General features: G+C 36.0%; 2 protein-coding genes and 1 long non-coding RNA gene across 4 annotated transcripts in view; 2 read left to right on the plus strand and 1 right to left on the minus strand.

The window, feature by feature from the left end:
- The window catches only part of LOC102944498 (centromere protein P), a 316,300-nt gene that overhangs the window by 36,625 nt on the left and 253,734 nt on the right, over positions 1 to 25,941 (plus strand). The window lies entirely within an intron of this gene.
- On the minus strand, positions 1,218 to 25,716 carry OGN (osteoglycin). Its single transcript, XM_007055585.4, has 7 exons — positions 25,500 to 25,716; positions 24,591 to 24,843; positions 16,678 to 16,774; positions 13,170 to 13,328; positions 10,754 to 10,956; positions 8,119 to 8,214; positions 1,218 to 7,467 (listed from the first exon to the last, which is right to left on the minus strand). Exons 2-7 carry the CDS (start codon positions 24,759 to 24,761, stop codon positions 7,300 to 7,302), a joined length of 894 nt encoding a protein of 297 aa, XP_007055647.1. The 5' UTR covers positions 24,762 to 24,843; positions 25,500 to 25,716; the 3' UTR covers positions 1,218 to 7,299.
- Positions 18,938 to 24,721, plus strand: LOC119566756. The gene is made up of 2 exons (XR_005226052.2): positions 18,938 to 21,608; positions 23,528 to 24,721. It is a non-coding gene; the product is annotated as an uncharacterized LOC119566756 (long non-coding RNA).

A 25,941-nucleotide genomic window follows, 5' to 3' on the forward strand; every position in this document is an offset into this window, starting at 1 on the left:
CCAACCATAAAATAAAGAAATATACAAGAAAAAAAATTGAGTAACCTCTTCGTACCAGACATGAATCTTTCACTGTAGTCCAGGAAAGGAGAAGATTCCAAAGAAATAGCTACACAACTTGAGAACAGATGAAGGACTTCCTCTTTTTTGGCAGGGTATTTTACATGCTTACAAATTGAAGTGGTCATTTATACACAATCTAATCCTGAAGCTGATATTCAAATGATGATCTATCTTCAGTCTGTTGTTGCTCAGGAAAACTCCCATTGGTCCTTGGTGAAGCTGGAGGATTTCAGCCCATGTGTATTGAAAAAAACATAGTAAGAGCCAACAGAAAATTTAAGAAAAAATGGAATATTTGAGTCAAATTTTCCCCATTTTTATGGATGTTTTACAACTTATTTTACATAGTTGTATTGGGATGACATGACTGTTGATATATGCATGATTACTAGCCTGGGGGGTGATGTTAAAATGTGTCTTGAAAGTGGAATAAGCATATATACTGAGGCAAAAATCAGCTCAGCAAAGCAGCGGAAAGATTGCAGATTCTGACAGAATGATTACAGATTTTGTCAATCCCACTTTTATCTGTTAATGCGGGATAAATTATGTTGTAGTCATGTTCACAGCTGGAGAATTTAAGGTTTCAAAGACATGGGTAGTTCTGTAGGAAAATATAAACCAATTTGTTTCTGTAATATTTTTTATTTGTCAGAGGTCTTAGACAATAAAAATATCGTATAAGTAATAGTAAAAACCAAAAAGTCACAACAGTAATTTCAAGGTCTGAATGTTAAGTACTGTATTTGAAGGTACATACTATTGTTGTATTAACATAATTATAGCATAGTTTGGTAACTAGTAAAATAGCTGTCTGTAATGCCGTGAAGAAGCAAACAGAAAAGAACTTATCTAAACAAAAACAACGTATTCATTAAATGAAGAGATAGCAAATTAAGATTTATTTATGGAGAATGTATCTGAGGAGGGGTTATGTATGGTAAGGTTAACACTAGTTTAGTTTGATATTACATGGTTCAAGAGAGAGTAGGGGCTTAAATTCATTAAAAGATCCAAGAATCACTATGACTTTGCTATGAAAGAGGTGCCATTGAACAGAATTCTGAAAGTGAACTGTGATCCTGTACAGTTTTCTTACAAGCTATGGAACTTTCATGGTAATACAATTTTACTTTATTTTTTTTAACTGTAAGGTTTTAGATGAAGTTTCCAACTGTTTAAAGGATGTTCTGCCATTGAATAAAGTTGTGTGATGGCTTTTAGGCCATGAGAATATTTTTTCTTGACTTAGAAAATAGCCTGAACCCTCTTAGAGGTATTTCTAATTGATTTTTCTTATTTTTTATTCGTGTCCATAAGTGTGCTAGGCATTTGAATGAACACACAGTGCTTTTCCCTTGTTTTTTTTATTTCAACATGCTCAACTACAGTAGGCATATGCCAAACTCATTTAACTAACTTACCAACATTTTTTCTTAGCCCCAAGATGACAAATAGATATCATTGTAAAATTTTTAAACTATAAAAATAATTATACATAAAGTACATTACTCACCTTCTTAAATACTTCCCTAAATCAGTTTTACCACCTCTTTTTTTTATGACTTTCTTTCCTGAACAGTAATTTTCTCTGAATTAACTTCAGTTCATCCAATACCTAAAATCTGCTGTGCACCATTACTTTTTTCCTACACTTAGCATAATTTTTACTCCTTTAATATCTTCTTTTATGATTACAATTTATTATGCTTGTTTTAAGAAACGCACTCTTTCACATCACTGTTCTGTATTGTTCCTCCAGTACATTCATAGAGGTTTTTGCTCATGCGATGCTCAACTCCTTTGTTTTTGTTGCTCTTTCTAACTCCTGTTAACAGGGTTGTGTAGAAAGCTTTCAATCATTGACTTTCCTCCAAATGTCAACCTGACCTCCAAATTCATTCAGAATTAACTGACTACACATGGCTAAAATATGATCTATCCTCCCTCGTTAAACATTTTATGTACAGTAAAGGCTGTTGATATTATCATGGAAGTTCCTTGCTAGTATTCTTCCAGCTAGTGCAGAACCCTTCCGAGGTATGCTCAGAGGTACAGTGCAAGAGTGATACTGGACATACTAGCATGGTGGGCCATTTGCTCCTGGTGATGTTGAGGTAATTTTATCATGCTCAGATATCTACTGTCCACCATGAAATACTGTACCCTTTCCTGTTTTCAGCTGTAATGTAACAATGGAGATGATCTGTAACCCAATTATTTTCTGATGCATAGGGAGATTTCCTAACTGTGTCCTGGAGCAAGGATGTGCTGGGTAAAGAGTAATATCTTTTATGATATGAAAAATAAATCTTTACCATCACTAGCTGATCTAGCAACTGAGTGATCATGCAACCCTGAAGTGCTCTAATCCCTAGTATCACTGTACACACAGTTATTCCTGTTCCTCAATGGGGTCTTATATGAACAAGCAGAAAGAAGGAAGTAGGGGAAGACATGAAGGCATATGGATCACTGATGCTAGGAGCTGCAATGATGCTTTATTGGTCCTTAGTTCATGTGTGTAAATTCCATGATAGCAGCCATTAAGTATGTAAACTCCACGAATATAGTAACTTTCTACAGTAAATGTCACTCATTCTAAAATCCATTTTGAAGTTAAAAAGGGGGCAGGCTTGAAAATAATTGCAACTTATTATGCTTGTTTTAAGAAACAACTCTTTTAAAAACACCAGCAAAAGTGATCTTTTTCTCTTCCCATGTTTTGTAACTGAATAATGATAGAGCTACATGCATTCTTATTTTAAGTTGATCATTTTTAAAGCTTAAAACTTAACATTTAAAGAGATACTGTCAACTTGATGTATTTTAAAATTTCCTTTAACAATTCTGTTATCTGACAAAGGACCTTGCACAATGTAACTTGCTTTTTTTCCCGTCTATTTCTGTTACACTGATATTTTAAGGGACTTCTCATAAGCAATTATGTCTTTACTAAATGTTTATGCATGGAAATAGTGAAACTAACTATTGACAAAGTGCTGTCAAACACAAAGAGAACACAATTTTTTTGTGTGTTTTGTTTTTGTTTTTTTGTTAATTTGCAATTTTTTTAATGTTAAGCGTTATGACATAAGTTGATTGTGGCCCTTTACACAAAAAGTTTTTTGAGCTATTGAAAATATTGTCATCTGAAAGTAAGATTTTTTTTTCCATTATGCCTAGAAAGACACAAAAAAAGTATGCCTCTTGTATGAAAAATCCAAAGTTCATATGGAAATATTGGTCCTACAATTCTTTTTGGAGCTAGCTTTCAAAATAATTATTAATTTCCTTGTGAATTAACCCTTATATTTTTCCAAAACATACAATTCTGCTTGAAAGAAATTTTCATTAAAGATTAGTTTTAAAATGGATAATTAAGAGAAACTGGTAAGACAGACCTAATAAGCCAATTTCATATCTGGTATAAATCATTGACTTCAGTAGAGTTACATCACAGATTAATTTGACCCATTTTGTTCAAATGAATTAGCAGAATATGAAGAAATACTTTTTTTTGACCAAAAATGTATTCATTAAAAAGGTTTTGTAGTTTTCATATTTAGGCATATGGTTCATTTAGAAGTCTGGTAAATATACATATTAAAACCCTGACATCTCACTAAGATACTACCTCAGATCTTAATCCTTTTGAAAGCCATTTTCACTTCTCTAAGTCCCTGAATATTACATGCAAAAGACTTTATTAATGAACATCTTGGAAAATAAAGAACAGAAAAGATTTTCTTGCTTCAATTCTTGGAGTTTATGATGCACAATATTAATGTTAACTAATAAGTAGTAAAGACAACAAATGGAACACTCTTTGTCCATCAGTATGACAAATGTAATGATTCTAAAGTTACTTTCCTTTCTATGAAAAAAATTATTAGAAGAGGATTAAGAAAAACATACTTTTGGGGGACCCTTTTAACTTTACCAAGCATGATTAATGAGTATAGACCTGTTAAGAGACTTAGAGGACCACTTGTTCTTGACAACATAGTGATAATTTTACCAGACGTATAAGGGATGTTTTCTGATATAGGAGAGACAGCAAGCAGTTCAAAGGCATGACAAACAATCAGCAGAAAAAATGATAACTTGCCTGCTAAGGTATATTTTTTTGCTTTATTATTAATGCACAAAAGGGTGGGCAAGCAGTGGTTAAAATAGTACTGTTCATACTGAAAATAAAAAAGGATACACCTACACTAAAAATAAAGATGGATATTCAGTTTACAATAGACGTCTTAATCTATGGGCCTAGATAGAGCATCACCATTTTGTCTGTTGTATTAGATTTTGTACGCATGTAATGACCAAATGACTTTGCACAGTATCACACTGAAGCCTTTTGTTATAGGTTCACATTTGGAAATAATGATAGTGTTGCTTATGGTGTGTTTTATTGTCGTATGAGGAACCACTCTGAAGATGAGGTTTTTGTTTTGATGATTTGCTGGAGGGCAATAACATATTAGTAATTGGGAGACATTAAAACAGTGGTTTGGAGGGCAGTTTTTTATTTGTTTCAAATGTCTGATAAGGAATTCGGAACAGTCAGCTGCTTGGGTTGCCACAAGTAACCAGTTTGTTTTTAGTAAATGCCGCAAATATGTGATAGTCTCCATACAAATATTTCCTTTGGAGTTTGAAGCAGTCACAGGTGGTTTTTGTTAGTTGCTCATTTATAGAATTTTCTGTTTAAGAGCCATAATAATTTCATATTATTAGACTGGAAGATCAAGCTTGTTTGAATTTTGTACACATAAAATGTATACTATACATGGATGTTATGTAGTTGATAGGACTGTATTTAAAACTAAGTGATATAAGAACTGATGATTGCAGTAAAATATTAAACTGACAATGCAATGATAGTTATGTAGTCAGTGTCTGATTTTAAAGCAAGCAATCAATAATTATCACAAGAAAGTAAAGAGCAGTGTACTTGGTTGGCTTCCCAGTGAGTTTATAGCATGTGAATAAATGAATAACATAAAAATGCAGATGCAGTTGTTTTAAAGTGACACTGTCAAACATTACAGTTCCAAAATTTAACTTAACATAAGAATGTTGTAATCTCATAGAGATTGTTCCCCAGATTTTCTAATATGTATAAAAACCTATTTTCTCATAGGAAAGCAATCCTAAACCAACTTTAATCATTGTTATTTGGTCCTATTTATGTATGGAAAGAGCTTTCTCAACTAATCAAGGTTTGGAATGAGATCAAGATATACGGGCCTGCTACATATACAATATTATTACTCTTATACTGGCTATTGTTATACATTGGCCACTACTAGGACAAAGAAATGTTTTTCTTTTTTCCTTTTAGCATCAGCTTGGCTTGGACTTGGAATATAATCGTGGCTGCTGTGGGATGGCTGTTTTTCTTTTATGTTTTATTAAAAACTTTAAAGCATATGAGTTTCATGACTCGGAGTAATTTTTTTTAAATGGAAAATGAAAATCAAGTGTTCTAGCTGCTAGTTAATTCATCAACCCCAACAAGAGTGATAGATTTAGTTTTCAAAATGTTAGGGGATTTAAAAGAAATAAAAATGAAACAATACTGGTGCAAGTGTGATTGTGATTTTTCTTAATTATGGATTCAAGATTAAAAGTATCTTCTGGCTTATTTTTATTTTTTAATCACTTTCTTCTCCAAGAAAATTAAAACCAGCCAAACAATTTTTGATTTTGACACCACTAAAAAGCCTATTAGGTTTCAATTTTCATAGGTGCATAGCAACAGTACCTCAGGCTTTTAATGAGCACATAACAATATTCAATTCAACTATATTAGTTGAGCAGGTTATAATAGCCCATAATGCAAGCACTGTCATATTATTGTTTACTTAGGTTGGAGATTAAAAAAAAGTTGTTACTGTAAACTGACTTCGTATTACTAAGGAAAAACAGTGATTCCAAAGTGAAATACCATTATGTATTTGAAATTTAAATAGCTACTATTTTATTATTTGTATAGTTATAAAGTTGAGAACTTTTCGTATTTCAGCAAGCTCCTTTTATATATCACTTGTCCAGGAAAAATAAGTCTAGTATTAGTGATTAGGTTTTTTTGTACATTTGTATTTATGAAGCTGCTAGGCCAAATGAGGACTGTGCAAATTCCTATTGAAACAAACAAACAAACAAAAACAGAAAAAGAAAAGAAATCTGAAATTGTGTATTTGTGTTAAGTCAGAATCAATATCTTTAGGGTGTAGTTATCTTTATTTTAATCTGAACTGTCAGTCAAAAGCCCCTAGCAGTAATATGAGACTATGTCCCTTTGTATTGCTTGTATCTGAAAAAAGCTAAAAGGGTAAAACCATGTTGGTAATATAATTGTATTAGGTTTTTATACTGTTTTACAGTTTAAGATAGAACCAACTTTGCATTTTATTCTTTTCTGTGTCTCTTTTTTACATTTTTCCAGTAATTGAACTATGGCTTCTATTCTAAAAAGTGACATTGTACAAGTCCATCTTTATTTTTTCTTAGTGAGTTCCAGTTGAAACTTTCTTGGTTTACCAAAAGGAAAAACAAAGTTCACCTGCTCGAAGCCTGATCTAAACTCAGTGGTTTTCCTGATCAAGACAAAGAATTAGAGTGAATCTGTGCTTTTTACAGGTCATGGATTTTAATCAGTAATTAAAATGCTTTGAGCCAGATTCTGGTTGTAGTTACACCAGTGCAACCCCATTGCCTCCAACGTGCAATTGAGGTGCCGCGGGTGGCTGTCTCTTGGAACTTAATTAACAATTCTGCTGATGTGCAAGCCAGAATAACATTCTCACAGCTGTGTTTGCTTTGCAGTGTTAGTATGAATATAGTAGTTCAAACTTAAAGCCTGATCCTGCAATCCTTATTCATATGAGTATTGCAATTAAACCACTGAAGTCAAAGGAATGATATCTATGAGTAAAGGATACTTGCAGAAGTAAGTGTTGCAGGTTTAAGCCCCTACTTTTGACACTGTCATAAACCTACATGAATCTGAAAGTACAAGTGGTATTGGGTCTGTCAAGTGAGCAGATGCTGTTTTTACACGGTGACTTTTCAGACTAGAACCACATTTTTAACGTGATTAAAAGTTCATTAGGTATATAGAAAAACATAATTAGCAAGGGAAAGGATAGTCATTTAAAAAAGGAACAGGAATGATCATATGTTACCATACTTAAGTTTTTAGCATGTATAATTAATAGATAGTGGTTGTTAATATGTTCCTACAGGCAGTGTTTTCAAGCAAGAGAAAGCATTAGGATGCTTTGCCAAGATGACTGGGTTGCCTTCCATTCTTATCTCATCCATACGCGAACGGATATAACGTGTGTTGTTGGATTTGCAGAACGTGTCATCTGTGACTGAGGTTATGTTGTTAAACTGCAAAACAAAACAAGGATAGTTTGAAAATGTTTCAGCATCAAAACCTAGATGAAAGTATCTGAATCTTACCAATAATTAATTGTCTCTCCTTTTCTTGGTTTTTTATTTTATTGTTTTTGAGTTTGAATCTTAAGTTTGTTTGTTTTTAAGTCTTCTAAAGGGTTTATATTATGGGTGCAGTTATTAAGGAGTAATTTTACATTGGTACTGAAATCCAGTACATTTTGTTGACAAAGGGTTATTCTATTGCTCATTGTGGCCGGGGACTGCCCTTGAAATAGAGAAATCAACAGTGTTTATAGACAAAGTAGTGACAAATTCCAGTGTTGCAGTTACAATCAGCCACCAAACAACTTTTGTGGCTAGGAGACCTTCTATTTTACTTTATTCTGAAGAATTATTTGAAGTCTCAACTACTTTATTGCTTTTTTAATGTTTCAGAGATAGGATGAGCACATGTGCTGTGGTGCTAAGTATAGTTAGGTGCATGTCTGTACTAATGTTTAGTTTTCAATGGAATGTTTTTGGACGATGGTAACACAACAGTGTGAGCCAAATTGAAAACAAATAATGAAAGAAAGCAAGAGTGGTCTTATTTTAGCTAAATCATTATCTGTGCCCTACAATATCAAAAAAATACTTTGAGACCTGAAGGTGCAGAACACGCAGACTCTCTGGTAAGTTAAGAGGTACAGATTCCAGTGTATTATGTGCGAGATAGAGATATGACAAATTGGTCTGTTTCTGTAGAAAAGAGGAGAAAAAAAAATTAGTGTTGATTTTCCTTGATTACACTGTCAGTAGTTCAGTCCCTCCTGTGCCTGTCTACATGGGCAGCAGGTATAAAAGGCCAGGAGAGACTCAGCCACCCTGGTGCTGCTGCTGGACCCCCGGTTGTGGGGTTTGGCAGGAGAAGTTTTTGCTATATTATGCCCCGTGCAGGTTCCGGGATGGCTGAGGAGGCAGTATGTGGTATTCAGCTTCCTGGGTTCATCGATAATCTCTCCCGACTCCAGAGAGATTACTGCTGAACCCAGGAAGCTGAGTAGCACATACCGCCCTGGATCCTGCATGGGGCATATCAAAAGCTTCTTCCGGATGAGACGCTTTTCCCTGGGGCAGCTTTGGGTATGGGGAGGGAAGGAGTAGCGGGCAGGCGGGGGGAAGCTCAGGACTTCGGCTGGCCTTGAGCTCCTCCGACCGGGGGTAGCGCAGGGTTCTGGGTGCGGGGGAAGCGGGGGGGGCTCCAACTGTGGGGGGGGGGGGGGCAGAAGGGGCAGAGCCAGGGAATCCACCCACCTCACATGCCTGTCTAACAATAGGTATCAGCATTTTTCTTCTGAATACATACCTTGGCTAATTATATGTCCATAAAGACATCCCGTATGAATGTTCTTTTGTTGGAAGTACTGTATGTAATACGCTAACACAGTGGTCTTAACTTTCCAGACCACTGTACCCCTTTCAGGAGTCTTATTTGTCTTGTGTACCCAAGGTACACCTCACTTCAAAACTACTTGCTAACAAAATCAGACATAAAAATACAAGTGTCACAGCAAACTATTACTGAAAAATTGCTTACTTTCTCAATTGTACCATAGAACTATAAAATAAGTCAATTTGAATATAAATATTGTACTTACATTTCAGTGTATAGTATGTAGAGCAGTATAAACAAGTCATTGTCTGTATGAAATTTTAGTTTGTACTTGCTTAGCTAGTGCTTTCTATGTAGCCTGTTGTAAAACTAGGCAAATATCTAGATGAGTATATGTACCACCTGGAAGACCTCTGTGTACCCCCGGGGTACGTGTACCCGTGGTTGAGGACCACTGCTGTAACATACTAAGAAATTGCTTGAACAGGATTTGTTACATTTTTGAGAGATTGAAAAGTTTAATAAAACAAGTTCTATTAAATTTCAAGCTTTAATGCCATAGCTTTATTTAAGAGTGTTTGAATGTGGCTGTGACTAAAATATCCTCTAGTATTAACCTTTCTTGGGAATTAAACCAATTAATATTGCTTCACGTTGTGACTGTAATGATTTTTTATTATTGTTGGTTGTTGCTCTGTTAATGTTTTCCCCCACTTTCCAGAACCATACTTGTAGCTGAATACCAAAGTGGGCTATGTCCTTCTTGCAGTGAAGAATTTTGGATCATTACTGGGGTGAGCCGGTGTCATGGTGCTTTCACTGACTCTTCTATTTTGAGTAATCTCTTTTTGCCATATATCAACAAGTTTTTCTGGGTTGCTGTGCCAACAACCTGACATACAAATTCACAATTAGAACCAAATCAAGCCCTGTTGAGTTTAGTTACGTAATCACAGCTTATTATGTAACAATGTAATAGCTCTCCATAGCTGCAGAACTATTTCCATAAAAAAACTTTAAGGTGAAATTAAGGCTACAAGTATTTTTCACTAAGAGCCTTATTGGAATTGTTAGTAAACCTGAAGATGCTTAGCTCCATGTTCTCACTTCTCCTACCTGCATTTCACAGACTCTTAGGATAGTCCTCAGATCCTCAGAATTCCCAGCATTAGTAGTTTTCTTAGTCCCAGACAAACCAAAATAAGCTATTCAGGCCTGGGGTGAACCAATGGAACCTCATTTAAGATTTAACAGGCCTCCTGAGTCATGTGGGTTGGGGAAAATTGTTCTCTCTTGCAGATAATCAGATTTTCTTCCAAAGCCCTCTTCTTACAGAACTCACATCTATAATGCTGGAGGAGGGAGGTACTGAATAAGAACACAGGTAGCTGTGGGAGACCAGGGTGTCATTTTCCTCCTCTGTAGATCTGAGGTCTTCAGGAAGGACATTTCCTCTGGAAGTATCACAAGGCTTGGAGAGGTTGTTGGTCCTCCTCAAATCTTTTAGGATAAAAACTCTTTTAAGAGTGTCTTATTTCAGGAGCTCCTGTCCAATTCACTTCCTAGTGTGTTAAAAAAAAAATTGAAATTCTGCCTTGGCCCCTGATCTGACCTACCAATTTGGAGGCCAAATGTACTTTTTTTTATGTTGATTTTAGAAGTGAGGAGGGGCAAAATTGGACTTAAAATGAAACTAATGTTTGCATAATTAGCAGAGCATTGCTGTTGTTCCATATACCTTAAATAAAAAGCATACTGTTTTAAAAATCTGAAAAACCTCCTATACCTGTGCTCAGAGTCTTACAGTAAAGTTTACAAATATTTAACAAATACTACATCTATGATAATGGTTATTTATCTAAGTTTATGTAAATTACTCCAATTTTTATAACCTCTGTTACTTACCTTGAAAGCATTTGCTCTGATACCTCTACTCTTAATTCTGTTGTAGTTTGCATTAAATGTAATTAGTTTGGGGGGCAGAATTGGAAGTCTTATCAGTTTATTGTCAGCAAGTGAAAGTTCTTCTAATAACAGAAGCTTTGAAAAGGCACCATCTTCAATTTCTTCTATCCTATTTCCACTTAAATTAATTCTTCTTAACGTAGCTTTATATAAAGGAAACAAAAAAAATTTATTTTTCATGGTATGTAAAATGCAGTAAAGCATAATATACTCCTATTATAAGTGGCTCTGGTAGAAATGCTTATAAATATGATTGCCTAATCCTTTGCGTCATAAGTCCCTGTTTTCAGTTTCTTATAACTTTCTCAAACTTTAATTGTTTGGGCTAAAATTCTCCACAAATGCCTTAGGCTGAAAAACACAAAACAAACAGTTCAGCCACTGCCAAGAGCCAGGCTATGGAAAAATAAGTAGTTTTGCCCAGTTAAAATTATGTACATCTAACCATTTCATTGAGAAGCTCTAGTGCAGTAGTTCTCAAACTTTTGTACTGGTGATCCTGTTCACATAGGAAGCCTCTGAGTGTGACTCCCCCTCATAAATTAAAAACACTTTTTTATATATTTAACACCATTATAAATGCTGGATGCAAAGTGGGGTTTGGGTTGGAGGCTGACAGCTTGTGACCCCCCCATGTAATAACCTTGCAACCCCCTGAGGGGTCCTGACCCCCAGTTTGAGAACCCCTGCTCTAGTGCCTCCATCCTTTAGAGGAGAACTTAATATTTGCCACAGAAGTTGCCCGGGTTTTAGGGATGTGCCTCCTGTCCCTGTGGAAATCCACCCAAATGTGGTCAAGATATGAGCATCTGAAAAACTCTCAGTTCACACATATTCACTCAAGGTTTGTAAAGAGGCTAACAATTTAGTGGCTGATCCACACAGAGAATAAAAGCCTACTACTGTTATTGGTTACTTGTTATCTCAAGTGATAGAGGTCTGTGTTGTGGATCTAAGGGTCCTGTTCCAGATGACCACCTATGTGGGGGGTCAGGAGGGTGCCATTTGATGTAGTTTCTGTTTTTTCTGTTTGTTGTTTTAAAAAATAAGGAAATTACGTTGAAGAAAACTGTTAGAAGAAGAATAAGGTTGCCAAGTTAAACACTCAAAATTTGGAAATGCCATAATAGTAGCTGCCTGTGTAACGTTAATTCAGTCCCCTTGATGTGTATGTTCACTTTAATTGAACACACAGATTCCAAGAGGTTTATTCTATCCCCTGATAGGGTGAATATAAGTAAAAAGGCATGTGAATTTTCAACAAAGATGTCCTTCCAAATGTTAATTAGTCATTGAAGTTAAATAGGTAAGTAGAAACAAAAGCGGTCTTTAAAGTCTGACAAAATCCCCTCTCTTTTCTCTCTACACTGTTGGCCTTAGTAGTGTCACCTAAGTTATATAGTCATTATGTCTTTCAGCCAAGAACATACTTGAATTTCTACGGTAAAAGATAAGCATAAAAAAATTAAATAAAATAAACTTTCCAGGCCTTCTTCACATTTCCAAAAGAATCACAAAAAGGAGCAAGCCCAGTTCTTAAGACAAATGCTTTTAAAGTCACTTTCAACAAAGAGGAGAATAGATAATACTGCATATGAACAAAGAGATTGACTTGACAGTGTAAGAGAAATCTTAACTTGTAGAATTTCTTTACTTTTGAGAGCTTGGTATTTAATTTAAACACTTAGCATTGCATTAACGGTGACATGCTTAACTTTAGTTAAGACCAGGTTTCTCTACTGTATGTCCCTACTAATTAGTTAGGGAGAGCGGGGCAATCAGCACAGAAAAAGGTTTAAACTAATAAAAGTGTATATTTTCTTTGCCTCTCTGAATTCCTCATGATACTTTCTGGTTCCTTTAAGACAGTCCAGATTGAGACACAACACTACTTATGTGGTTCATAAAAAGAAAAGGAGTACTTGTGGCACCTTAGAGACTAACCAATTTATTTGAGCATAAGCTTTCGTGAGCTACAGCTCACTTCATCGGATGCAGACTAACTCGGCTGTTACTCTGAAGTATGTGGTTCATGGTATTTGTGAATTAGGGTAACCAGACATCCTGATATTATCTGGACTGGGAGCTTTGTCTTATACATACAACTATGTTCCCCTCGCTCCCCCGCCAGCCATAGGTTAGGCTTAGCTAGGTTTTCAGATTTGCTTTTACAATTCTTTTCTAATCGTAGTGTGTTATATATAATACATATTAATGCAATGATGGAGTTCAACAATGAATATGAAATGTATCTTGTTTTGGTATTGACACCCTCCCCCCATTCCATATGCAAGGAAGAATTTAACTTTAAACTACAAGCACATATCACCTAATCAAAAAGTCTAAATATACTTACGAATATCAGCAAAATCTGAGACTGCCACTCTCTTTATTTTGTTGAATCGTGCATAAAGGTAGGATGTTTCCTTTGGCAGAGGGGGAATAGCAACAATATCAATTTCTTCACAGTATACCGATCCACTTAAACACACACACAGCAGACAAGTGGCCAAATCTGCAAACAAAGAATTTGATTTTCTTGTATCAGTAGAAAGCTAAAAGATTGACAATCTTTAAGACAAAACATAGAATTTCACTGAGTTAAGGTTTATCGTCTTTCAGGATTTTATATATTTGTTCTCAAGGTAGTATGGTCAAAAAAGATCTCATGGTCATCAAATCCTTTCTGTTAGAAAAAACATTCCTTGTATTGAGAATTGCACTTTTCTACTTACACATTCTAGCTTCCTTTTTCTAATCTGTTCCTGAAGCACCATTTATCAGAGTTACTCAGCTATGTTATTGAATTGGTTTGCAATCATTACAGATGTGTATGCATTCAGTATAATTGATTGTAATGTCACTCGCCTTCCTTAAAAATGATTGCTTTCAAAGTTGAACTTATGTTAGAAAAAAAAATCTTAGAAAAGCAAAAGCTTCCATGTGAACCAGTCAAAGAGTGAGACCATAAATCACCTTACATCTTATGAGCATGGCCTATGTGCTCTGTACAAGCTGTACATAAATACTTCAAGAGTCTTGGATCCTGTGGCAGATTAGAAATTGCTGGCCAGTTTGATTTACATAGAAAAATATAGGTAATGAATTAATTTATTAAATGAAAAAAGTGAATTTAATATCCTAGGACTTTATTAATTGTATTTACATTGTCACTGCTGTTTTAATTTACATTGTGCCAAAGATTTTTATATTAACATAACTGCATTTTAGAAGTTTGTATAGGTAAAGTTGAAGATTTTGTTGAGTAGGGAAATACTTGGCGCTTTTGGCTCATTGGGAGACATTTTGGGAAATGAGGGAAATGTCCATTTACCGGTTGTGTCTGCTAAATTAATTAGCAGTGAAATACTTAATGTTGACGTTGACTTTAGCTTTAGGCTTCAGAAAACTCATTTGCTATAATGGGGCAGTTTGTGCCTTTGACCTTTCGTTTCAGATATTCTCAGGATGAAAACTATCAATTTCTAGTTTCCTGTTTTCAAGGCTGGAAAGAGACATGTATAAGAACAGGAGAATATTTGGATTCTCGAGCACAATTCTGTAGCAAAGGATGCTAAGGCAAATTGCACATTCATGAAATCATGGAATATTCAGGCCTTGCCTCAAAGTTAATGTTGCAGCTTTGAATTCAATTGTGCTACAACTTTTGTTTGTTCTAATCTCTAACTCTTTGTGGTATTGAAACTTTTAGTCATCTTCTACATATATCTGGATCTGGTGCATAGGTGGTACTTGTCTTTTTGCTGTCCACCTAACAAAGAAGTTCCTTCTAGATCAATTGGCAGTTTTTGATACTCATAACTAATGAAGTCCTGATGAAATGGCTGGTAGGTATGGGCAAGCTGAGAATTGGTAAGTCTTCAGTTATTTCTTTCCATTGAAAGGTTCCTGAGGTTAATACTGGACCCCATTCATTAGCCTTGCATTCAGTCTTTTACTGTGATTTCAGATCTCTACCCTTAGACTCCTTTTGCTCATTTTGTATGTGAATACAGGAAATAGTGTAGTGGTTGGAGAAGCCGTGCATGACTCTTTCATTGGAGTTGGAGGGTGCACTCCTAGCTTTGCTCACTGTTGGATGAGAACTAATTGGCAGATGATTCATTTCAGAGAATGTTGGTTGGCTAGGGAAATGTCAATAGATGGTGGAGGCTATAATTATTCCTTGATTAAAAGATTTTTATAGATTTGCAACTTGAGGGTCTTGTTAAATCATTGTTTGATCCTGGATTTCTAGATAGAAGTCGTACCCAAGAGTGGTTCATTTAATTTATTTTATTTTTGGCAAGGACATGGGGGCGGGGTTATTTGTGTTTTTTGGGAGGTGGGGTTTTTATTATTTTTTATTTTATTTATTTTTTCCTTTCACATGTGGATCACATCATGGTTAATTACAGAAAAGCTATTTGTGGGGATACACTTGAAAACTACTGGGAAACTTGAGCTAATGGAGAATGTAGCTGCGGAAACCTTAACCGTGATCCTTTTGTGGAGTGTGTTGTGCCCAATTAATTTGGATTCTACTTAATTTCTGGATGCATTTCAGGGTATTGATTGTAACGTATAAACTCTGTCAAGTTAAGCTCTGTCTAGCTACAGTACAGACATAGTCTGCTCCTCTCTGAAGTTGAAGTGCTGAGAGCAGATAGCTCTCCATAGAAGTCTCTCTACTTTTTCACTTCACCCATTGTCTAGCCATGCCATAAAATAGACAGCAGTAAATGGATGTGGTGTAATTAGACTGCAATTTTATTCACTGAAGATAGCTGAAAGAACTCTGCAATAAATTGTATAATTCAGGTCATGATTATTTCCTTAATCACTTCCACATAATCCACAATCTGGTCCCAACCATCCTGTTGTGGGGCTAGAAAAGGAGAGGTATTGGCTACCTGCTGTTCCAGATGTAGGTGTCCCAACACTCCCTCTTACACAGGTCCTTAAGGGATCCTTTCTTTCAAATCCTTTGCCAGTCCGTTTTATCTGATAACTGTATCTGTTCCATAACAGTTATCTACGCTGGATATCTGGCACAATTATTACTTATGAAGTTGTGACATTATAACCTAATCCCCACCCCCAAACTCAAACACACACACCTTACTGGGTCCCAGACCTACTGCGAGGAAGGCAAAAAAAACACCCCACCCTGTCTTGGACAATCTGGTGGTGAGGGAAAAATACCTTTCCAGCTCACCAAGAAAAAGGGCGACTACAGTAATGCCTACAGCCAGCCGTATAGAAATCCAATTATTTTGCAAATGTTATGGGTGGGTGAGTGGGAGCTGCCAGCCTGATCCAGGTTAAAGACAGCTTCTCTGTGGGTGTGTGGGTTCTAAACACCCTCCTTACATTCCACTCTGCAGAAAGGGCAGTGACCCCTCCACTGACCTGTCCCTGTTCCCCTCACCTGTTGTTGAGAGAGAGCCCTTAAAGGGTAATATCTCTTTATGTCTGGCCAGCCAGCAAAAGACTCACCTCATACAAGCTGCAGTGAGCACGTTTCACTTCAACACGAATTAGTTACCTTATTTTTGCCTGATTGTCTAGTTCATATTGTTAGCTTTATTATGCTTCCATTTGACCATTCAATATGTGTGTTTGCCTAGAGGATGTGGTAGGAGCATCAGATAAACTGGGCTGCATGTATTCAGAATGTATCTGGAGCTTCTTTAAAATTTCCACACTGGAGTTAGCAGAAATCCCACTGAGCTCATGAAAACCTTGTTTATGAATGAAAAGATGAGTGCTATATGCAGTTTTCCTTCACTAAACTCTTATTTTTTTTAATGTGAAATATTTTCTTTTAGAAAGCTTAATATTGTAACACTTCTATAACTTACCTGTATCTTTGGTTGGTGGTACTTTAGGTACACTCTCATCTCTCTGCAGTTCCAGCTGTATGTTAGAGTCAGGAGAAACAATCATGTCATCTTTTCCCTGTAAGAACAAAGGTAATAAAAATGAAGAGTTCATGAAAGGCAAACCATTAAACCAAACCATTAAAGTCAAACTTTAATATTGTACTACTGTTTAAAATGTGCTGCTTGCTATTCTTATAATGAATACTTCTAACTGAAAGGAATTAGAGAAAAACATTGTTTATTTGCATTTGGACAGCATTTGATATATACCCAGTTTCCCCTTTTGTTTGTGGGTTTCGTACACAGAGAGGAGAAAGAGAGGCATTTCTTAAATAATAGGAAAACATTATAGAACAACAAATAATGAGGAGGAGGAGAATATGAAACAGGAGTATACCTGAAACTGCTCTTAACTTAATCTTAGAAATTGGCTAGATTTCAAATTGGCCTTAAACATCAGCATTCAAAAGACTATTTGCAAATAGATAACAATCCTAATACACTGAGACCATCTATATATAGTACATAAATAGTCTTAGTAAAATAAAATACTCTTCTGAATAAAAAGTCAGTGAGAATTTTTCTCCTGAAACATTAAACGTGCTAACATCTTTTATCAAGTGTATGTAAACTTTACTTTCCAAACCTATCCCCTTGCAGATATTTGCCCCAGTTCAGCAAGGTACTTTAACCTGGTGACTAAGTGTGTGTCATTCCCTCAGTAATGACTAGTTGACATAGAGGAAGATAACATATTATTGCTATTAGTTACTCCATTAGCTTAGTTGGTAGAGGTCTCTGATTAATGGAATGATGTCCGGTTGGAGGGAGGTCTCAAGCGGAGTTCCATAGGGATCTTTTCTGGGTCCGGTGTTGTTTAACAGCTTTATTAATGAACTGGATGTAGGAATAGAAAGCATACTGATCAAATTCACGGATGAGACAAGGCTAGGGGGAATTGCCAACACTTTGGAAGATCGAGCCAAAACTCAAAGGGATCTTGATAACTTGGAGAAATGGGCTGTAGGCAACAAATGAAATTTAACAAAGACAAAGGTGCTACACTTAAGGAAGAAAAACCAAATGCACAGATAAAGAATGGCGGATAACTAGCTTGGCAGCAGCACTGCTGAGAAGGTTCTGAGAGTTGTGGTGGATCACAACCTCAACCTGAGTCAGCAATGCAATGCTGTTGCCAAAAAAAAAAAAAAAAAAAAAAAAAAAGCAAATGCAATTTTGGGTTGCACTAACAGAGGCATAGCATGCAAATCACCATGGGAGGCGATAGTACCGGTCTACTTGGCTCTGGTTTGGCCTCAATAGGAATATTGTGTCCATTTTTGGTCACCCATGTATAGAAAAGATGTAGAGAAACAGGAAAGGATCCAGAGGCGAGCGACCAAGATGATCAAAGGGATGGAATGCAAGCCAAATGAGCAAAGGCTGAAGGAACTGGTCCATGTTTAATTTGGAAAGAGGAGATTAAGAGGGGAGATTATAGCAGTCTTCAAATGCTGGAAAGGCTGCCATAAAAAAGATGGAGAAAAGTTATTCTCTCTCACCACAGAGGGCAGGGCAAGAGGCAATCGGTTCAAACAACAGCATAGCAGATTTAGATTAAATTTCAGGAAAAACTTCCTAACTGTAAGAACAGTTGGACAATGGAACAGACTGCCTAGGGAGGTTGTGGAAGCTCTTTCACTGGAGGTTTTCCAAAAGAGGCTCGATAGCAATCTGTCTTTGATGGTTTAGACACAACAAATCCTTCATCTTGGCAGGGGGTTAGACTAGATGACCCTTGCCGTCACTTTTAACCCTATGGTTCTGTGATTCTAAGAAAGATCCTTGACTCTACTCCTATATTTTGTCTTCCCTCCCTTTTGCACATTAGTGCAGCTGCCAAAAAGGACTGAAGCTATGGAGGCACAGGCAAGATTTGCACATAAGTATTTAAAAAAGAAATTGCCTTTTTACATATAAAATCTGGTGCCATCTGACAACTTTCTTGTCCCTCTGAAAAGTCACTAACTCAACGCTCTGACAGGTTTCAGAGTAACAGCCGTGTTAGTCTGTATTCGCAAAAAGAAAAGGAGTACTTGTGGCACCTTAGAGACTAACCAATTTATTTGAGCATGAGCTTTCGTGAGCTACAGCTCACTTCATCGGATCCGATGAAGTGAGCTGTAGCTCACGAAAGCTCATGCTCAAATAAATTGGTTAGTCTCTAAGGTGCCACAAGTACTCCTTTTCTTTCAACGCTCTGAAGCACACTAAGGGTCACTCCAAATAGCTGAAGGTTTATTTTAAACACAAAGAGGTAGTATTTGTATCCTGGTTGTCATTTGTTAATTGCAGTAAGTTAATAGGCTTCATCATAGTTATTCACTTCAGAGAATTTTTATAATCAGTCCAAGCCTTAATGAATTAAAACTGCTGATATGAATAACAATAACTGTGAATCAGAACTTGCAATGTGAATGAAATATTGATATCTTTACACACATCCTAAAAAAACTAATCTTCAAACCTTTATTATGAACTGAAATTATATTATAATAGAAAAAATTCATGGTGCTACACAGATATAATGAACACATCTTAAACTTCTGAGTTAACATTCTTCTTTTTTCATTACTTGGTATCATTCTCTGTCCTGGAGTTTACATGAACCAGTTTGCTGCCCCTATTCCTCCCATTTTTAAGTCATTCTTTGAAACTTTCAGATGTCTTTCCTCTTCCTTAAATAACTTAATTGGCCCCATGCACCCAATAAGCAAATTTATATTGGGCCCCATCTCCTTTGTTGCTGTCCCTGATGCACAGAAGGCTCCCCAACTGTACCTTATCTCCCCACTCCTCTTAAAAGAGCTCTGGCTTTGTGCTTTGCTCCTCTTCCTGCTCCCAACCTATGAAAATAGTCGTGGCCCAACCTCTGCCCTGCCCTTTGCCTCCATTTTTCCTTCTTTGAAAAATGTAGGGTCTCAAGTTACTTGGTTCCTCCTCTCCTTCCTCTTAAAAATCAACTGGTAGCATCTAGGCTTCTCTGGTTTAGTCCATCCTGTTAAAGAAGCACCATGGTAGGGCTAGAGTTCTCCTTGATCCTCTTTTCAGACTTAACTGTTCCAAAAAACAAACAGAAAACTGGAAACACACCCACTGACAAAGCTGAACTCCACGCTGAACTGTCTCATTTTGTTGGCTGATAAGCCCTGCCCCCTTTGTTCTGAGTGTTTGCTTTTAATTTTTAAGTAATAATTGTTGATCAAAACAAATTCTTTCTTTTGTAGAACATTAAGCTTAGTTGACTCTGTAGGTAAAACAGTACATATGTACATGCAGGTTTATGGAGATAAGAGTTAATTGTGAAAATTAAATTAAATCAAAAAGGACTGACATTTTTTCTTTTTTCTAATTTAGTATTTGTGTTGACAGAATGGAGTTGTGCATCCAAAGAGAAAGCTAATAACATACAGTATGTTATGGTTTCAAATAATAAATGTTATAATCATTTTCATCTCAATGCTCATCTGAAGAATATACTATATTCACTTTAAAGAAAGGCTTTACAGTGGTGATCACTTACACCGCTTTAGTAAGGGTCTATTAGCATTCCTGTTAAAAATCAGTATTCTCAGTGTTTATAACTGAGTTTAAATACATTGCTACAGATTGAAATTGGCCATATGAAACCAGATTTTCAACTGGGCATGTACAAAAGTGATAGGCCAGAAAAAAATGTGGTTGCATGTTTTGATTAGGTTCAGCGGTAGAAATAGTCAGGAAGCAAATAGTCACAAATGATTGGGCCTTTTAAATTATTGATCTTTTTTACCTCTTGTGTTTTTTTTATTTGGAATTTTGGAACATATTTAGACATAATTGTAGCATATAAGTAACTATTTTATTTTTTTCTTGCAAGGAAAAATTTGTCTGTGGAAAACTGATTTGATGGAAATAATGACTAGCTGCATTCCTAAAACTTTATTATGCAGAGTGGCATATAGACTTTGCTTAATTATATGCACTGTGTATATGGAATTTGATTTGGGCATTTGAATCAGTCAAATACATAACTGCTGACATTTCCCGCATTTACATATATGCCTTCTCATTTTGCTCTTTGGTCAAGAAGTAGTCTGCCTCTTATCATAATAATTTAAAATTGCATATCATTTAATGCTTTGCCTGCTTATATTAAGCTTTAGTCTTTTCAGTAATTTTGTAAAGGCTGTTGACTTCTTAGGTAGCTATCAGTTTGTCATACATCTAGTTTAAGTGGTCTCCAGTCCTTTTGTTTGTGTGAATCAATGTTTTAATTGCAAAAAGACAACTATTCTTTCATTACTATGGTAACCAAATAAACCCAGGATATAGAAATGATTCACACAAATTTAGAATAAAGCAAAGATCTACTGTATGCTTTAAGTTAACAGCTGAACTATTGGAAGAAAGATGAAGTGAGAGGAATTAATGTAAAAACAAGTAAGATAAGACTTGATTGTATAATTGCTGCAATCCATAACCTATACTGATTGAGTAGAGGTGGTAGATGAGTCATTTCTAGCACAAATAGCAGAAATATCCAAAACACAAGATCTGGTAATAAAGGGGGACTTAATTATTGAGACATCTGTTGGAAAAGTAGTACAGCAAAACACAAAATTTCCAATAAGTTTTTGGAATGTATTGTTTCAGAAAGCAGACAAAATAACCAGGGGAACAGCCATTTCAGACTTGATTCTGACCAACATGGAAGAATCAGTTGCACATCTGAAGGTAGAAGGCAATTTGGCTGAAAGTGGTTGTGAAATAATGGATTTCATGTTTCTAAGGAAAGGAAGAAGTGAAAGTGGCACAATAAAGACAATGGACTTCAAAAAAGCAGACCTAAATAACTTAGACACTGGCAGGTAAGATCCCATGGGAAGAAAATCTAAGGGATAACGGAGTTCAGGATATCTGGCAGTTTCTCAAAAAGGCAATATTAAAGGCATAACTGCAAACCAAAATATGGAAAGAACAGGTTAAAGAGTATTTAGATAAGTTAGATATATTCAAGTTGGGAAGGACAGATCAAATTCATCTGAGGGTACTTAAGGAACTAACTGAAGTAATCTCAGAAACATTAGCAATTACCTTTGAGAACTTATGGAGGATAAATGAGGTCCCAGAGGACTAGAGAAGGGCAAACATAGTACCTATCTTTAAAAAGAGAAACAAAGAGGACAAGCAGCTTAACTTGGACACTTGGAAATAAATATACTGGAACAAATTATTAAACAATCAGTTTGTAAGCACCTAGAGAATAATAGGGTTATAAGGACTAGCTACCAGGGATTTGTCACAAACAAATCATGCCAAACCAACCTAATTGTCTTCTTTGACAGGGTTACTGGCCTAGTGAACCGGGGGGAGCAGTAGATATTGTATATCTTGAATTTAGTTAGGCTTTTGGCACAATTCCACATGACATTTTCATAAGTAATCTAGGGAAATGTGGTCTAGATAAAATTACTTTAAGGTGGGTGCACAAGTGGTTGAAAGACCATCCTCAAAGAGTAGTTATCAATGGTTTACTGTCAAACTGGGAGGGTGTATCTGGTAGGATCCCACAGGGGTGAGTGCTGGGTATAATACTATTCAATATTTTCTTTAGTGATATGGATAATGGAGTGAAAAATATGCTTATAACCCCAAGCTCAGAGGGGTTGCAAGCACTTCAGAGGAAAGGGCTAGAATTCAAAATGATCTTGACAAATTGGAGAATTGGTCTGAAATCAACAAGATAAAATTCAGTAAAGACAAGTGCAAAGTACATCACGAAAGAAGGAAAAATCAAATGGGGAATAACTGTCTAGGTAGTAGTACTGTAGAAAAAGATCTGGGAGTTATAGTGGATCACAAATTGCATGAGTCAACGGTGTGATGCAGTTGTGAAAAAGGCTAATATTCTGTGGTGCATTATCAGGAGTGTTGTATGTAAGACATGGGCGGTAATTGTCTCATTCTCCTCAACATTGGGGACGCTTCAGCTGGAGTACTGTGTGCAGTTCTTGTCACCACACTTTAAGAAAGATGTGGATAAATTGGATAGTCTCCAGATAAGAGCAACAAATGATAAAAGGTTTAGAAAATCGGACTTATAAAAAAAAACCTTGAGAAAAGAAGACTGAAGTAGGGGACCTGATAACAGTCTTCAAATCTATTAAGGCTATTATACAGGATGGCGATCAATTGTTGTCCATGTCCCATGAAGGTAGGACAAGCAGTAATGGGCTTAATCTGCAGCAAGGGAGATTTAAGCTAACTATTATGAAAAACTTTGTAACTATAAAGTTAAGTTCTGAAATAGGTTTCCAAGAGAGGTTGTGGAATCCCCATCATTGGAAGTTTTTAAGACCAGGTTGGACAAACACCAAACAGGGATAATTTACATGTTTTTGGTCCTGCCTCAGTGCAGGGGGCTGGATTTGATGCCTGTCAAGGTGCCTTCTAGCCCTGCGTTTCTATGATTCTGTGATCTCTACTGCATTCTCTGAGCTGGTATAGCTGACTCGCCCTCTTTTACTGCTTATGTTAGAAAATAAGTTAGCAATTAGGCTTGCCTTAAGTAAAAAATAACTTAAAAGCCTCTTAATATTTGGAAATTGCCACTGCAAATGTGTATACATACCATGGAAGTTTTCCTCTGGCAGTTAGCATTAAGCATTAAGTAAACAAATTAGCTTTCCTTCAGCCTGTGTGATCCCAGTTGTACATAAGAATGTAAGAATGGCTATACTGCGTCAGACCAATAGTCTGTCTAATCCAATACCATGTCTTCCTACAGTGGCCGGTGCCAGATGCCTCAGAGGGAATGAACAGAACAGGGCAGTTTATCAAGTGGTTCACGTCTGTCGTCCAGACCCAGCTTCTGGCAGTCAGAGGTTTAGAGACATCCAGAGCATGGGATTGCGTCCCTGACCACCTTAGCTAATAGCCATTGATGGACCTATGCTCCATAAACTTCTTTAATTTTTTTTCAAACCCAGTTATGCATAGTGCATATCAAAAGAACTCTCACCTCTTAGCTCCATTCATGAGTAGTCTGAACAGAGCTATGAGATTTGTATTTTAGGTTGGCACTTTGTACTAAATCTTCCTTCCTTTTCTTGGGTATATCTCTTGTTGAGTACCTGACTTCCTGGGCATCAGGATTGACAGTAGCATCACTCACAATTTGTCATTAGGGGGTGCTGAGGAGTGTTGTAGTGCACGCTTTCTTCTCTATCCCCCTCAGCCCACACAAACAGAGTACTGATATTGCAATGGACTCCCTAGTGTTGCTTGGTAGGATACAGTTGCTCAGAGCTATTACAAACTATCAGTTAAAAAACAAAAGCGGCATTATATTACAATTGGTTGTGTTCCAGCTCGAAAGAACTGCTATGGTTTATGATGACATATTACATATACGGTACATACTTTCATGAAAGTGTTTTAAATGCTACTATAACATCAAAACAAACAAAACTCCTGAATTAAGACTAACTACATCCTGATTTTCAATCTTTGGCTCACCTTGTTGTCTGTTGGACATGACATGTCCTTTTGAGACCTCTGAAATACCTGGGAATGTCAGGATAAGGGATCTAAGAATGGTGTGTCAGCCATCAATTTTGTGATTGCCTATATTCTCTGGGTTTCTCAGACGCTTAATGAAAACCGTAGTTAAGAATGCTTTTGTGATTTTATTTTTGCTTTGCTTCAATTTTTAGGTGATCCACCTTTTCCCTACCATTTCAAGAGTTTTCTGTAAAATGTGTATACATGCATCTGACAACTAATTCATTCATAATGCTTGTCAGGTTTTTAAAAGATTATATAGCTAATTTATAATATAAATGAAATACCTTTTTCTTTATTGCATCCTGGGATTTGTCTTCATAATCTTGTTTAAACAGTTCTTCGAAAATGTCTGTATCATACTCATAAAGATTGAGTGACTCTTGTTGAATTGGAGGTACTAACTTCACCAAAGGCACAAAGAAAAATAAAAAAAACATAGTCTGGAAAGTCGTCATTTTAGCAGAGAAAATGTGTCTGGCTTTTTCTGAGCTGGAGAAGAAATAGTAGTGTTGACTATCGAGAACACTTTCTTTGTGACTGGAAATAAAAATGCAATCTGTCAAAACAATATTTAAAGCCTAGAGGACTTGTTGGCAGGGATTTCTAACGCATAAGAAACAGGGATCAACTTTTAACTCTTGGTATTCTTTAATTAAATGTTAGCCCTATAAAAATCTGCACTTAACAGCAAAAGATATATTAAAAAGTAATAAATAAAAGCTTACTAGTTTCCAAATAATGAAGGCAATGCTAACCTCATTGTCGTCTCTTACATTTAGCAAGATATCATATTTCTTTCATTTTTGTTTGATAGCCAGAAAATTTTGTTAAACAGTATTTAAAATACTTGGCAAGCATGTGGTTGAATTGTTAAAAACAAAAAGACCGAATCTTATTTTGAAGTTCAAAATAATGATTTTCAAAGCTAACTTAAAATAAGAAATTTGTGGTCGTTTGTTTATGGAAACTTTGGATTTGAAAATGAACAAAACAAAAATGCGTATAATTTTTTTTTAAATTGAGAGGACTTAGTTGTACCCCTTACTGAAAAAAGCAAGAAGTAATAAGTTTCTAAGTAAACTTGAAAGGTTTCTACTGTACTTTCCCAATGAAACTGATACAATAGTTACTTTAGTTAAAACTGTTTTAGATGAACTGTGGATTAAGATGTTTTCTTACAAAAGAACACCTACCGTTGTAGCAGAGTTTGAGTTTTCCTGTGATTTTCTTCAGTATAGATATTCTTATCTATGCATTAATCCCATGTGGCTGAATAAGAGAATAAAGCTGTGGTTTATTTCCAAGATGCTGAAATGAACAGTACTTCAGAGATTGTCAGCTTTAAACACTTCCCATGAGGTAAAGAAGGCTGTGCTAGCATTCTTTCCCCTGGGTGAGAGGTAATATTCTGGAGCAGGGGGTTGTACTCAGAATAATTTTAATAAGTGGTAGATCAGTCTAGTTCATCTAACTTGGAATATTATCTACTAAAACTGGTCATATTCAATATGTATTGCTCTACCATACCTAATCATTTCACCTCTTTTTAGTAAATAAAATATTAATTTATGAAATGAAGACCTATGTATCAAGTCATATGTTTTTCATTTTGTCTAATATTTTAGCTAAGAGACA

This window comes from Chelonia mydas, chromosome 7 (assembly GCF_015237465.2).
Source record: "Chelonia mydas isolate rCheMyd1 chromosome 7, rCheMyd1.pri.v2, whole genome shotgun sequence".
NCBI classification, from domain to species: Eukaryota; Metazoa; Chordata; order Testudines; family Cheloniidae; genus Chelonia; species Chelonia mydas.

Bases quoted from the DNA above. Each gene is read 5' to 3' on its own strand.
- OGN (XM_007055585.4), bottom strand. From the start codon at position 24,761: ATGACGACTTTCCAGACTATGTTTTTTTTATTTTTCTTTGTGCCTTTG. The intron at 16,775-24,590 runs GTATTTCATTTA...TTGTTCTTACAG, and splicing joins AGGATGCAATAAAGAAAAAG to GGAAAAGATGACATGATTGT. The intron at 8,215-10,753 runs GTAAGTAACAGA...TCTTTTCTACAG, and splicing joins TCAGAGCAAATGCTTTCAAG to AAACAGACCAATTTGTCATA.